Here is a 16,477-nt window from a genome sequence, read left to right as displayed (position 1 = left end):
AAGGTTGCTGGTTCGAGCCTCGGCTGGGTCAGTTGGCATTTCTGTGTGGAGTTTGCATGTTCTCCCTGTGTTCGCGTGGGTTTCCTCCGGGTGCTCCGGTTTCCCCCACAGTCCAAAGACATGTGATACAGGTGAATTGGGTAGGCTAAATTGTCCATAGTGTATGTGTGTGTGAATGACTGTGTACGTGTTTCCCAGTGATGGGTTGCAGCTGGAAGGGCATCCGCTGCATAAAACAAATGCTGGATAAGTTGGCGGTTCATTCTGCTATGGTGACCCCAGATTAATAAAGGGACTAAGCTGAAAAGAAAGTGAATGAATGAATGAAAATTGGGTCAAAATAGCAATATACAAAGCCAACGTTGGGTCATTTTTTTCCAATTAAATTTAGGCTAAATTATCAAACGGTTCACTCAGGAAAATAAAGAAGCCGGGTTTTATTGGTCCATATTTGACCAACAGTTCACAGTAAAAAATGACCTTTTCTAGTCATCTCAACTTACATCAAGTCAAACTGATTAAACATATAAGTAAACTTTGTATAACTCGCTTCTTTTAGCTGAAATCTGATTAACCAGCTCATTTTAAGATAAAGTAACATACGTAATATACAATTACTTTTTGTGAAATATAGAGTAAAATTTATTTCAATTAAAATTACACTTTTAAATGCAATGGTTGCGTTTGTCCATATTTGACCCAACTCTAGCTTTCAGTGCGGTATTAAACCTCTGTAAAGTAAGTATAGCTATGCATTTAAATACCTATAATAATTGAAAGTTATAGTTATCTGTCTGAGTGTGTGTGCGCGCGCGCGTCTGTCTGCTCTCCATCTTCATCATCACTGCAGCGAAGCTGAAGCAGCAGCAGCAGCATCAGCACCAGCGCGAGTCTCTCTGCATTTCATCCACATCTCAGCTCCACACACCGCGGATTCAGGACTGCAGGACAAACCGCGGACATACGAGAGTTTCCCGCGATGCTGCCCGTGTTTTTGTTGCTGTTCGTCCGCATTGGCGCGTCCCTCCCGCATTCGACATCCGCGGGTGAGTTATAAAACTCTTCACCATATACGACTCACATTTACCACAGTAATTCACACGGGTAAGTTTATAACCCACGGCAGAACTTCGCATTATTCAGATATCCTCACTCATAATTCATGATGATGAGGTTATTATTTCGGGTTTATGATCATATCAGCGCCCTCTATTTAACACACGCTCAGTGTAATCTGCATCAGGATGACAATAGCCTGTTTGTTAGCATTGTTGTGATCTGTGAGGCTTGTTTGAGGTTAGTTTGAGGTGATCCAGAGGTCACCTGCACAATAATAATATTGGACATCATCAACAGCACTGCGAGCCTGAGACATCACCTGTGTTTATAATGGAGCAGGCTGATTATTGGGTTAAATATGATCCTGTGCATTCTGGCTGACCTTTATATCAGTGACTCAGACTGTCACCTAGGTGTCATTACTATAAAACTAGCCTACTGGGTTGTGTTAACCCAATGTTGGGTCAAATATGGATACTGCAACCGTTGTGTTTAATAAAATGCGTAATTTTTAGTTTTAATTGAAAATTTTAACCCAATGTTTGGTTTTTCCATGTTTGACCCAATGTTGGAGTTTGACAACCCAGCATTTATTTGCTCCCCATTATTTTTATTTTTTGTTATTTTATCATGAATACTTTATTGAAATGATTATTATTGTTAGTGCACATGCTTACAAATGTGTAGGACTTATAGCTGGGTTATTTTAACCCAAAGTTGGGTCAAATATGGATAATGCAACCATTTTGTTTTTTTTTTAAAGAATAATTTAAATTCAATGTGAAGTGTTAAGAGTTAAAAAATTTAATCCCAACATTGGGTTTTTCCATGTTTCACCCAACGTTGGGTTTTGACAACCCAGCATTTTTTTATTTTTTTTTTGATGCAGTAATAATCTGGGTTAGTGTGATGATGACGTTTTGTTATAGTTGTTATTTTAGCTATTTAATATTTATCGAAATGATTAATATTGTTAATGCATGTGCTTACAAAAATGTAGAAACCATTGCTGGGTTGTTTGAACGCAAACTTGGGTCAAATATGGATAATTTAACCGTTGTGTTAAATAAAATGTGCAATTTAAATTTAATTGAATTTTTTAAACAAACTTTTTTGTTTTTTTTTATGTTTGACCTTATTTTGGTTTTGACAACCCAGCATTTTTAGCGGTGTAGAAATGACCTGGGTTAGAGTTATGATGGTGTAATATTTCTTATGTAAAGTTATTTTTTCCTGAATACTTTATTGAAATGATTAATATTGTTAGTGCACATGCTTACAAAAATGTAGAAACCATTTCTGGGTTGTTTGAACCCAAAGATGGGTTAAATGTAGATAAAGCAAACTGTTTTAAAAACTGTGTATTTTAAATTTAATTGAAAATTTTAACCCAACGTTGGGTTTTTCATGTTTGACCCAATGTTAAGTTTTGACAACCCAGCAGTGTAGAAATGACCTGGGTCAGTGTTATGATGGTGTTTTAGTGTAATATTTCATTATTGAATGTTTTTTTTTTTGTTGTTGTTGATATTTAATCAGGAATACTTTATTGAAATGATTATTATTTTTATAGCACATGCTTACAAAAATGTAGGACCTATTGCTGGGTTATTGTAACCCAAAGATGGTCAAATATGGATAATGCAACAAATTTTTTTTTAAAAAAGAATAATTTAAATTCAATGTGAAGTGTTAAGAGTTAAAAAAATTTAACCCCAACATTGGTTTTTCCATGTTTCACCCAACGTTGGGTTTTGACAACCCAGCATTTTTTATTATTATTTTTTTTTTTTGATGCAGTAATGGTCTGGGTTAGTGTTATGATGGCGTTTTGTTGTAAGATTTCCTTATTAAATGTTTATTTTAGCTATTTAATCTATCAAAATGATTAATATTGTTAATGCGTGTGCTTACAAAAATGTAGAAACCATTGCTGGGTTGTTTGAACGCAAACTTGGGTCAAATATGGATAATGTAACCGTTGTGTTAAATAAAATGTGCAATTTAAATTTAATTGAATTTTTTAAACAAACTTTTTGGTTTTTTTTTTAATGTTTGACCTTATTTTGGTTTTGACAACCCAGCATTATTAGCGGTGTAGAAATGACCTGGGTTAGAGTTATGATGGTGTAATATTTCTTATGTAAAGTTATTTTATCATGAATACTTTATTGAAATGATTATTATTGTTAGTGCACATGCTTACAAAAATGTAGAAACCATTGCTGGGTTGTTTGAACCCAAAGATGGGTTAAATATAGATAAAGCAACCTGTTTTAAAAACTGTGTATTTAAAATTTAATTGAAAATTTTAACCCAACGTTGGGTTTTCCATGTTTGACCCAATGTTAAGTTTTGACAACCCAGCAGTGTACAATGACCTGGGTCAGTGTTATGATGTTGTTTTGGTGTAATATTTCTTTATTGAATGTTTTTTTGTTGTTGATATTTAATCATGAATACTTTATTGAAATGATTAATATTGTTAATGCGTGTGCTTACAAAAATGTAGGACCTATTGCTGGGTTGTTTGAACCCAAACTTGGGTCAAATATGGATAGTGCAAACGTTGTGTTTAATAAAATGCACAATTTAAATTTAATTGAATTTTTTAAACAAACTTTTTTTGTTTTTTTTAATGTTTGACCTTACTTTTGGTTTTGACAACCCAGCATTATTAGCGGTGTAGAAATGACCTGGGTTAGAGTTATGATGGTGTAATATTTCTTATGTAAAGTTATTTTATCCTGAATACTTTATTGAAATGATTACTATTGTTAGTGCACATGCTTACAAAAATGTAGAAACCATTGCTGGGTTGTTTGAACCCAAAGATGGGTTAAATATAGATAAAGCAAACTGTTTTAAAAACTGTGTATTTGAAATTTAATTGAAAATTTTAACCCAACGTTGGGTTTTTCATGTTTGACCCAATGTTAAGTTTTAACAACCCAGCAGTGTAGAAATGACCTGGGTCTGTGTTATGATGGTGTTTTGGTGTAATATTTCTTATTACTTTGTTTGTTATTTTATCATATTTAAATGATTAATATTGTTAATTCGTGTGCTTACAAAAATGAAGAAACCATTGCTGGGTTGTTTGAACCAAAAGTTGAGTCAAATATGGATAATGCAGTGGTTGTGTTTAATAAAATGTGTAATTTAAATGTAATAAAAGTTTTGACATAAAATTGGGTCAAACATTTTATGTTTGACCCAACATTGGGTTGTGACATCCCAGCATTTTTTAGTGTAGAAATGACCTGAGTTAGCGATAGAGATGGAACATTGTAGTAATAATTCTGAATACATCTTTTATATTTATTCTATCATGAATACTTGACCATTGACATGATTAATTTTGTTAGTGTGTGTGTTTATATAAATGTAGAACCCATGCACTCGAAAAACTGCTGAGTTGCTGAAAATTGCTGAATTACTCTACCGTTGAGTTTTATGTTATTTTATTATGAATACTTTATTGAAATGATTATTATAGTTAGTGCACATGCTTATGAAGAAACCATACACTCTAACAATTTTGGGTTGTTTTGACCCAAAGTTGGGTCAGATGTGGATGAAATACTTAAAAAAAAAAAGTATAATGGAAAAACCCAGTGTTTGGTTAAAAAGTTCATTAAAATGTTTGACCCAACATTGGGTTTCGACAACCCAGCTTTTTTTTGGTGTAGAAATGACCTGGGTTAGTGTTATGATGGAGTTTTGCCAAAATATTTCTAATTACAATTTTTTTAAAGTTGTTTGATCATATTTTAAATTATTGTTATTGTTAATTCATGTACTTAAATGGACAAACCATCCGCTCCAAAAAATGGCTGGGTTATTTTAACCCAAAGTTGGGTCAAATATGGATAAATGCTACCATTGTGTTTAAAAAAATTGTAATTTATATTTAACTGAAATTCTTAACCCAACGTTTGTTTTTTTCTTTGTTTGACCCAATGTTGGGTTTTGACAACTCAGCATTATTTTTGTAGAAATGACCAGGGTTAGTGTTGGAGTGATGGAGCTTAGGTGTAATATTTCTTATTACATTTTTTTTAAAGCTATTTTATCATGAATACTTTATTGAAATGATTATTATTATTAGTGTATGTGCTTAAATGTAGAAGCCATACACTCTAACAATTGCTGGGTTGTTTTAATCCAAAGTTGCGTCAAATAATGATTTTTTTTTTGTTATTTTATCATGAAAACTTTATTGAAATGATTATTATGTTACTGATAATCAGACAGGGTGGCACGGTGGCACAGTGGTTAACACTGCGGCTTCACAGCAAGAAGGTTGCTGGTTTTAGTCCCAGATTTATTTTCTTTAAGGTTAGTGGTTACAAACACTATATGGTGTTTAAATTCCGCTCATATAAACTGTTTGCAACCTCTAACCTTAAAACAGTGCAATAAATCCAGTGAATCATTTTTACAACGTACCAACAAACATCCTGGAGGTGTGAAATTCATTGTTCTGGAAAGCAGAATGCGCTGTGTTTGGCGCTACTGTAATGCACTGTGAGTTTCGCCCTCAGGTTGTGTTGGATCAGAAACGAGACGGCTCCATCAACCGTGTTTCTTTCTCCACACAATAGATTTTCCCTAATCTTCTTTCGCACTTAACCTTACACACTTCTGAAGTGCTGGCATTTTGTTTTCTGACACAGACACCTGTGTAAACACTCCAGATTCCTGCAGCTGAATAATCCAATAATAATGAATAATTCAGCTCCAAACAACAGCGTGACGGAGAAGAGCATCACAAACTTGTATTGAAGTATGAAAAGTAAAAAGCATTTACTGATTCACAACTGAACAAAAGATTTAGAACAGTAATATATAGTATATATATATATATATATATATATATATATATATATATATATATATATATATATATATATATATATATATATATATATATATATAAACTTTTGTCCAGATGTATATATGTTATACTTTTCTAAATATCTTGTTAAGTATATGTATATATATATATATATATATATATATATATATATATATATATATATATATATATATATATATATATGAGCAATATCAAACGAGTAGCAATGCGATGTGGCTGTATATCGGCACTGGTGGGAGACGTGTGTTGGTTCAAGACCGCAGGCCGAGTGCCTTAGTGTCCCACCAGTGCCAATATACAGCCACATCGCACTGCTACGAGTGTGATATTGCGTTTATACAACAGTTCCATGTCATAATCGTGTATATAAAAAAGAAAATCAAACACGGAGAGGCTCAAAACTCTTTTGTACGAGGAACTACTTTCTTCCGCCGCTCATTCACATCTGCAGCTGCTGTCAGATCAGCAGAAACCGCTGCTCATTCGCTAATGCCACTTTAGAGCTAGTGTTTGAGTGATTCTCTAGCGTAATGTCTAAAGTGATGACAAAACAGGTAATTTTGCTCACATTTTAAGACTATTAGGCTGAACAGCATGAAATGCCATCAGTCTACAGAGATTTACCAGCATGTTTTTAATGCAATCAGGATATCACAATAATTAACCCCAAAAAAGCCAAAGCAAACACTAGCGGATTACTCTGGTATAAATACAGCACTACAACATACACAAGAGAGAGATCAACTTAGAATGTCACTCACCTGTTTTATAGTGATTTATTCAGCTGTAGAAAACACTGTTTTTCTCCCATAAGGACTTATTACGCAGTCCCTGTCGCCATCTTGTGGTGGAGCGTCAAACCACTTTGCTCTACTTAGTATGACATGCTGATGGCTGCAAGTGGTGCTCACTGCAGAGCCACTTGGGCAGAGCTGAGCTCCAGCAAGGGGGAGCTTGAGCTCCAGCTCCTCCTTCCTTGCACTTCTTCTACGAGTGATGTCACTGGGGGTTGGGGTTAGGGGTGTGGATGTACGCATTAAAACAGCTTAAAGGAGGAGGAGCGAGAGCTACGCACTGGATCTCAGAAATGATATTTAAAAATAGACACTGTCCTTATAAATAAACGGCATAGTTGCAGTCTAAACAACTACATTCTTGACTAAAAAGCCTCAAAAGTACATTATGTTGTCTAACAGCAGTAATATTTATCAAACTGTATAATGCGTTTATTGATCTGCTGTCACTCTATGTGGGCGGAGTAATACATAAGGGTGAAAAGTCTATAAAGCTGCGATCACACTTGACTTTTCCTCCCATAGACTTCCATTCATACGCATGCGAATGCATCAGACCGAAAATGCAAGGTCATGCGTCAAGTTTCGCATGTTGTTGCGGTGCAAATTTCAAGCTTGGTGAACTCTGACCTGCGAACTCTGAGACCAATCGAGGATCAAAACAGGACCTCTCTGGACAGAAATTTAAAACATGGAGCAATCGCTTTTTTAATGTCTAACCATCTTGTTTAATCCCGCCCCTTTTCGCAGCGCGGTACGACAGAATTTCGCACACACAAAGCCCAGTGTGACCGTAGCTTAAGAGTGCTGTTATTGCAGATTATCGCACAGCTATCAGCCAATCCAGCCTGATCTCACGAGAAAACGTAAGTATTTTTTACGTTTCGTCAGTTTGGTGGCTAATTCGTACGAGTTCAGTCGTACGAAATTGTACGATTTTAAAAAGGAGGCGTGGCACCTAACCCCACCCCTAAACCCAACCGTCATTGGGTGATGCGCAAATCGTACTATATTGTACGAATTAAATCGCACGAATTCATACGAATTAGCCACTAAATCAAAAAGTTACGAATTGCCGTGAGATTGTGTTGGCCAATCAGATTCGAGAACTAGACAGAACTGTTAAATAGATATAAAAACATATTTTAAAAGTCTCTAATATTCAACAAGCCTGCACTTTTGTCAAAATACAGCATAAACTACAATTAGTGAAATGTTTTCACTATTTAAAATCACTGGTTTCTACCAGAATATATGGTAACACTTTACTTTGATGGTCCATTTGAGGATTAGTAGACTGTCTGCTTAATATCTGATGATACTGCTCTGTTACGTAGCGGATGCACCTCACTACGCACATAAGGATAAGGATGACCCTATTAAAAGAGGTCACATGGAGTCCCCATTCCTGCTCCCCAAGCACACACACACACACACACACACACACACACACAGGCCAAGTTGTCAAAAAGGGGTGACAGATTTATGAAACATAAATATTTCCAGTATCAAAACAAGGGAACAAAAGGCCAAAACAACAAACAAAACAAGAAACGCTATCTAATATGGGATTTCTTACCTAAACCGAAAATAAAGTTATGAAAATGAATCCTCCATGACTATTAAACAGGTATTTAACTGACTATACGAGTTTGCAAGCACATGTCAACTTATACAAACCCTAAACCCAACCTAAAAGTCTATTTATAATCTAATGAGAATTAGTTGGCATGTAGATGCAATGTAACTTACATTTAACAAACGGACCATCATAATAAAGTGTGATTGAATATATTTTATTCATGGTAGCTGTGCTTTCCAGAATTGTACTGTTAATACAGTAGATATCTCCAAAATAACAGTATTTATGTAACGAGGAGACTGACACGGAGGGATCCATTATGCAGTATTTATTAGTCACAGTCAAACACAAACATCCCAATACGCACTAAAGTGTGAACACACATCAACAGTAGTCAATAATGGTCTTGGGGCTGGCGGCTGACAGACACAGAGTGATTTACCAGGCATAGATCAGTGGCAGGCGGTGTGGTTCAGAATCCGTTAGACAGGCTTGGGTCGAGGGCAGGCAGCGTGGTTCAGAGTCCGTGTATAAAGCAAGGGTCGTGGGCAGGCAGAAGGCAACTCAGAGTCAGAAACAGTCCGGGGTTATTCTCAGAAGATCAGACAGGAAAGACCGCTCAGTAATGCTGGCCGGGGCTAAACAAGACTTCGTAATGAACTGGTGTTTGAGTGTGGCTTATATAGGAAGCGTGGGTCGTTAACTAGATTCAGTTCAGGTGTGTGCACAATCAGTTTAGATGGATGATGTAATGCTTAAAAGTCCGGGGATGGTGACCTCTGCTGGCCAGTGAGGGGAATGACTGGGACCGAGTCGGTAACAATTTAACTACCGTATTTTCAATTTAATTAACTTTACACAACATAAACAATAAACATTATTTATAAATATGTATATTTTATTCATAAAACTCAAGTAAAAAATAGTAATTAACATTTACAAAAATGTGGGCAACACGGTGGAGCAGTGGGAAGCACAATCGCCTCACAGCAAGAAAGTCACTGGTTTAAATCTCGGCTGGGTCAGTTGTCATTTCTGTGTGGAGTTTGCATGTTCTCCCGTGTTGGTGTGAGTTTCTTCCGGTTGCTCAGGTTTCCCCTACAGTCCAAAGACATGCGCTATAGGGAAATTGGGTAAGCTAAATTGCCTGTAGTGAATGCGTGTGAATGAAGGTGTATGGATGTTTCCCAGTAATGGGTCTCTGCTGCGTAAAAACATATGCTGGATAAGTTGGCGGTTCATTCCGCTGTGGCGACCCCAGATTAATAAAAGCACTACGGCGAAAAGAAAATTAATGAATTGACGATTTACAAAAATTACATTCAAAATACAGCACACAAGCTAACAATTGAAATATTTTGACTATTAAACACGACTGGTTTCTATTTGAACATAATTTAATTTATTCATATAAGTTCAAAGCTGGATTTTTAGCATCATATCTCCAGACTCATGACCCTTCAGAGTATATTTGCTGGTTTGCTGTTCAGTAAATGCTTTTTTATTACTGATATTGATTTCTTTTGTAGGTGAAGTATGTGAACCGGTTCCCTGTGAGAACAGCGCTGACTGTCCCACACCACCAGCGGATGAAAATGTGTCCTGTGAGTACTTCAGCCACTTTTCAATGTAAATCGGACAAGTCTAAAAGGTCTGAAGATTTAATAACTTGTTATTTCTCCCATTAAGGACTGCATTTATAAATATATAATGTGCTATATAAGGTATAGTTCCCCCAATACAAAATAATTATTGACTATAGTAGGAAAAATTTTACTATGGAGGTCAATGGGTCGTAGCACTGTTTCAAAAAATGAAACCCAAACAGGTTTTGACCAAATTGAAATTTTAAACTATCCCTTTAAATATAAAGATAGGTTATATTATGCTTTTTACAGTTTAAGTCTTAGGTGTTTAATTATTATTTATTATAGTATGCAATATACAGTTGTCAGAATTATTAGCCCCCCTGAGATTTAAAAACAAATTCATTCCAAATGATTCCCAAATGATGTTTAACAGAGCAAGGAAATTTTCACAGTATGTCTGATAATATTTTTTCTTCTGGAGAAAGTCTTATTTGGTTTATTTCAGCTAGAATAAAAGCAGTTTTTAATTTTTTAAACACCATTTTAGGGACACTATTATTAGCTATTTAGCTATAATTTTTTTCGATAGTCTACAGAACAAACCATCATTATACAATAACTTGCCTAATTACTCTAACCTGCCTAGTTAACCTAGTTAAGCCTTTAAATGTCACTTTAAGCTGTATAGAAGTGTCTTGAAGAATATCTAGTCTAATATTATTTACTGTCATCATGACAAAGAGAAAATAAATCAGTTATTAAAGATGAGTTATTAATTACTATTATGATTAGAAATGTGTTGAGAAAATCTGCTCTCCGTTAAACAGAAATTGGGGGAAAAAATAAACAGGGGGGGCTAATAATTCTGACTTCAACTGTATTTTGGAGGTTGAAGCAAAAATCACATGTTTTTGTGAGTGCCTCTTTAAATGCAAATGAGCTTCAGCTCCCCACCCCCTTTCCAAAAGGGATGTGTTCTCTACAGCCCATATCTTGGTTATGTTTTTTAATTTATATTATAGCTTTAGTTATGTTAGTACATTAAGGTAAAATAAGTGAAAATTGGAAGTCATGTACACGCACTGGCCACTTTATTAGGTACACCTTACTAGTACCGAGTTGGACCCCCTTTTGCCTTCAGAACTGCCTTAATCCTTCGTGGCGTAGATTCAACAAAATACTGGAAATATTCCTCAGAGATTTTGCTCGATATTGACATGATAGCATCACACAGTTGCTGCAGATTTGCTCATCCATCCGAATCTTTGTTCCACCACATCCCAAAGGCGCTCTATTGGATTGAGTAATGGTGACTGTGGAGACCATTTGAGTACAGTGAACTCATTGTCATGTTAAAGAAACCAGTCTGAGATGATTCACGCTTTATGACATGGTGCGTTATCCTGCTGGAAGTGGCCATCAGAAGATGGAGACACTGTGGTCATAAAGGGATGGACATGGTCAGCAACAATACTCAGGTAGGCCAATTGTCCAGTTTTGGTGAGCCTGTGTGAATTGTAGCCTCAGTTTCCTGTTCTTAGCTGACAGGAGTGGCACCCGGTGTGGTCTTCTGCTGCTGTAGCCCATCCGCCTCAAGGTTGGACGTGTTGTGTGTTCAGAGATGCTCTTCTGCAGACCTCGGTTGTAACGAGTGCTTATTGAGTTACTGTTGCCTTTCTATCAGCTGGAACCAGTCTGGCCATTCTCCTCTGACCTCTGGCATCAATAAAGCATTTGCGCCCACAGAACTGCCGCTCACTGGATATTTCCTCTTTGTCGGACCATTCTCTGTAAACCCTAGAGATGGTTGTGCGTGAAAATCCCAGTTGATCAGCAGTTTCTGAAATACTCAGATCAGCTCGTCTGGCACCAACAACCATGCCACGTTCAAAGTCACTTAAATCCCCTTTCTTCCCCATTCTGATGCTCGCTTTGAACTGCAGCAGATCATCTTGACTATGTCTACATGCCTAAATGCATTGAGTTGCTGCCATGTGATTGGCTGTTTAGAAATTCGTGTTAACGAGCAGTTGGACAGGTGTACCTAATAAAGTGGCCAGTGAGTGTATATAATATACATATACATAAATATATAGCCTGCATTTATTACAATATTGGATTTGTTTTGTTTTGTTAAATGAAATTTGGGGAAAACAAAAGTTTTAACTAATTGATTTGAACTATTGATTATTCTACATTTTCTCATACATTTTTACACTATTCAAAAATCCATTGTAGTTAATTAGGCCATAAGAGCCCTAATGATAAAATATATATATATATATAATAAGTGGTGTTTCATGTAGAGGCTTATTAAAATGTCCATTTACTGTCACCATAAACTGTGTGTTAAATACAGGAAGGCTCTACAGGTTTCATCTTTAATAGTACAGAATGAATATGTCAGAATCTCACACCGCCTGTACTTTCTGCTCTCTCAGCAGCATCAGACTGGGAAGAACAATCTATAATTGGTGAGTTTGTGTATTTAAAGCCTCCTTTATTGGTCTGTTTCCTTCATTTAGAGAAAGGTTAGGAGTCTCCACTCTCTTCATTCACACACAATGCATCTTTCTGTCTAAAAGTGCAAGACAGCATTAAGGAGTGGTCTTAAAGGTCTCGTGAAATTAAAATAACGTTTGTTTGTTTGTTTGTTTTTTTGATGTTAGTATCAGTGTGTTATAATCTTGAGGACATTCTATTATCATCATAAACTGATCACTGTTAACAATTTTTGTAAATTACACAGTATTTAACTGTATTTGCTGTAGGGCAGTTATGCAGTATGTTACTGATTTTTTAAAGTTGAATTGTGAAAATGACTGTATATTTTACAGTAAAGATATACATACCATTCTGTAAATACATGTACAGCAAGTGTAAATACAGTATTTTACCTTTGAATCATTTGAATTTTGAATCATTTAAATTATGATTTATTTACATATTAATTAGCGTTTTGAATCATTTGAATTTTGAAAAATGTCAATTTTAAAAAGTTTGAATTTTGAATCTTTTGCGTTATGATTTGTTTACATATGGATTAACTTTAAATCATTTTAATTTTGAATCATTAGAATTTTGACTCATTCGAATTTTGAATAATTTGATTTTTAAAATTATTTGAATCATTTGAATTTTGAATGATATGAAGTTTTGATAATTATCAAAATCATTTGAATTTTGAATTGTTTGATTCATTTGAATTTTAAAAAATTGCAATTTAAAAATGTTTGAATTTTTAATCATTTAAATTATGATTTGTTTACATATCGATTGATTTGAATTTTAAATCATTAGAATTTTGACCCATTTGAATTTTGAATCATTTAATTTTTTTAATTATTTAAATCTTTTAAATTTCGAATATGAATTTATTCGAATATGAACAGTTGAATTTTGAATCATTTGAATCAGTTGCATTTTTAAAAACTTAAATTTTAAAATATTAGAATTTTGAATCATTTAAATTATGATTTGTTTACGTATTGATTTATTTGATTTTCGAATCATTAGAATTTTAAATCATTAAAATTTTAACTCATTTGAATTTTGACTTATTGGACTAAATTATTTAAAATGTTTGAATTTTAAATTGTTTAAATTCTAATTTTTTATATGTTGATTCATTAGAATTTTGAATCATTAGATTAAAAAAAATTTGAATCGTTTGAATTTTGAATGATTAGAATTTTTTAAAAATTAGAATTTTAGAATGTTTGAATTTTGAATCATTTAAATTATGATTTGTTTACGTATTGATTCATTTGAATTTTGAATCATTTAAATTATGATTTGTTTACGTATTGATTCATTTGAATTTTTAATCATTAAAATTTTTAATTATTTGAATTTTTAATCATTAGATTTTTAAAAATTATTTGACTAATTAGAATTTTAAATAATAAAATTTTGAATCATTTGAATTTTAAATCATTTAAATTTTGAATATTTTGAATTTGAATGCATTTACCAACATGAACAAACAATTAGTAATACATTTATTATTGCATTTATTCATCTTTTTGATAACGTTAGTTAGAGTTCTTTAAGTTAAATAACATTAGTTCATTCTAACTCAGTGCATTAATTAATGTCAACAACTTTAACTAATGATTTATTAAAATCCAAAGATGTGCTAATGTTGAACTATGATTAATAAATGCTTTACAAGATTATTCATACTTTATTAATACATTAACTAATGGAGCATTATTCTAAAGTGTTCATATGAAGCAGATGGCTCATGCTGTATTTAAGAAGATAAATGACTCACATGTTTGACTTATTATTTCAATGTTAACATATCTGCTTAGCGTTCATTAGAAACGTCATCTTTTACAGCTGAAGCAGTTTTTAGTGAGATGTTCAGATTGAAATAATCAGCCTGCAGTGAACTCTGGGGATGAGATCTGTAGATTTGAGATGAGTGTTTTTGTGCTTCAGGGCCCTGCCGGCCGAACCCGTGTCACAACGGAGGCCTGTGTGAACTTAATCAGACTGACCGTGGAGACGCTTTTCTGGGATATTTGTGCAGGTGTCCGGCTGGATTCAACGGGGTTCACTGCCAACACAGTAAGAAACCTTTTTACACACATTTTAGACACATTTTTAGAGTGTAAATCAGAAACCTCATGATAACATGATATGATATTGATACTCTTACTAGGTTTACAAGTAACACGAAAAGATGTGAAAGAAGCATTGTGTCACTTGCTCTAGATTATAGAATCATTTGAACTTTGAATCATTTAAATTTTGAATCGTTTGAATTTAGAATCATTTTAATTTTGAATTGTTTGAATTTTGAATCATTTGGATTTTGAATCATTTTATTATTGAAACATTTTAATTCTGAATCGTTTTATTGTGAATCGTTTTAATTTTGAATTGTTTGAATTTTGAATAATTAAAATTTTGAATCGTTTTATTTTTGAAACATTGTCATTTTGAATAATTTTAATTTTGAATCGTTTGCATTTTAATAATTTTGAATCATTTAATTTTTAAATCGTTTTATTTTTGAATCATTTTCATTTTGAACCGTTTTAATTTTGACTCATTTGAATTTTGAATAATTTCATTTTGAATAGTTTGAATTTTGAATCATTTTCATTTTGAATTGTTTTATTCTTGAATAATTTCGTTTTGAATCATTTTCATTTTGAATTGTTTTAATTTTGAATCATTTGAATTTTGAATCGTTTGAATTTATAATCATTTTAATTTAGAATCGTTTAGCTTTTGAATCATTTTAATTTTGAATAATTTTATTTTTGAATCATTTTAATTTTGAATTGTTTTATTGTGAATCGTTTTAATTTTGAATTGTTTTAATTTTGACTAATTTTAAATTTGAATCGTTTGAATTCTGAATAATTTTAATTTTGAATTGTTTTATTCTTGAATCATTTTCATTTTGAACCGTTTTAATTTTGAGTCATTTTAATTTTGAATCATTTTCATTTTAAATGGTTTTAATTTTGAATCATTTTAGTTTTGAATCATTTTAATTTTGAATCATTTTAATTTTGAATCATTTTCATTTTGAATCGTTTAAATATTGAATTGTTTGAAATTAGATTTTTTAAATGACATTCCAAATGCATCACACACACACAGACCACAAAGTCACACACACAAACACACACAGACACCCTCAAACCACACACACACACACACACACATATATCACATGCACCACATATCACACACACACACACACAACACTTGTTACATACACATCACAAACACATCACACACATTCTCTCTCTCTCTCTCTCTCTCTCTCTTTCACACACACACACACACCGCTGACCTTTATCAGCAGCGCTCCTCATTTGACTTCAGTCTATAATTAATGTCAGAGTGAAAGAAGAGCTGAGGATGAACACTGAGACCCAGACAGCTGTTACTGCAGAATGACTCTCTCTCTCACACACACACACACACACACACACACACACACACACACACACACACACACACACACACACTCTCTGCGTCTCAATATCATCCCGGTCACCGTGACCTGCTCAGGTGTCGTCAGTAATTGGACTGAACATCATATTGAGCTCCTGCTGGATGTTTAGCGGAGTGTGACGAGCAGAAAACACAGAGGTGTCACTGATTTAATGACATCGGGCCTGTTATCACTGTCAGGACACACAGAACTTACATTTGCTGGAACAGAAGAATATATATATATATATATATATATATATATATATATAGCTGAAGTCAAAGGTGACATGGTGGCTCAGTGGTTAGCACTGTGGCATCATAACAAGAAGGTCACTGGTTCAAGTCCCGGCAGGGCCAGTTGTCATTTCTGTGTGGAGTTTGCATGTTCTCCCTGTGTTGGTGTGGGTTTCCTCCAGGTGCTCCGGTTCCCCCAACAGTCCAAACACATGCGCTATAGGGAAACTGGATAATGCAAATTGGCTGTGGTGTGTGAGTGTGTGTGAATGAGTGTGCATAAGTGTTTTCCAGTAGTGGGTTGCAGCTGGAAAAAGCATCCGCTGCGTAAAACATATGCTGAAATAGGTGGCGTTTCACTCTGCTGTGGCAA

General features: G+C 34.0%; 1 protein-coding gene across 1 annotated transcript in view; it reads left to right on the top strand.

Moving 5' to 3' along the window:
- Positions 1–880: 880 nt before the first annotated feature.
- The window catches only part of edil3b (EGF-like repeats and discoidin I-like domains 3b), an 80,580-nt gene continuing 64,983 nt past the window's right edge, over positions 881–16,477 (top strand). Inside the window, exons 1-4 of the mRNA XM_056467501.1 lie at positions 881–1,046; positions 9,847–9,921; positions 12,348–12,380; positions 14,353–14,481. Coding sequence (XP_056323476.1) covers positions 980–1,046; positions 9,847–9,921; positions 12,348–12,380; positions 14,353–14,481 — 304 coding nt within the window. The 5' untranslated portion in view covers positions 881–979. The remainder of the gene's footprint in view (positions 1,047–9,846; positions 9,922–12,347; positions 12,381–14,352; positions 14,482–16,477) is intronic.

The sequence above is a fragment of the Danio aesculapii genome, chromosome 10 (assembly GCF_903798145.1).
Source record: "Danio aesculapii chromosome 10, fDanAes4.1, whole genome shotgun sequence".
NCBI lineage: Eukaryota > Metazoa > Chordata > Actinopteri > Cypriniformes > Danionidae > Danio > Danio aesculapii.
Note: the sequence above shows the minus strand (reverse complement) of the source record. Positions and strands in the feature narration are given on the sequence as shown.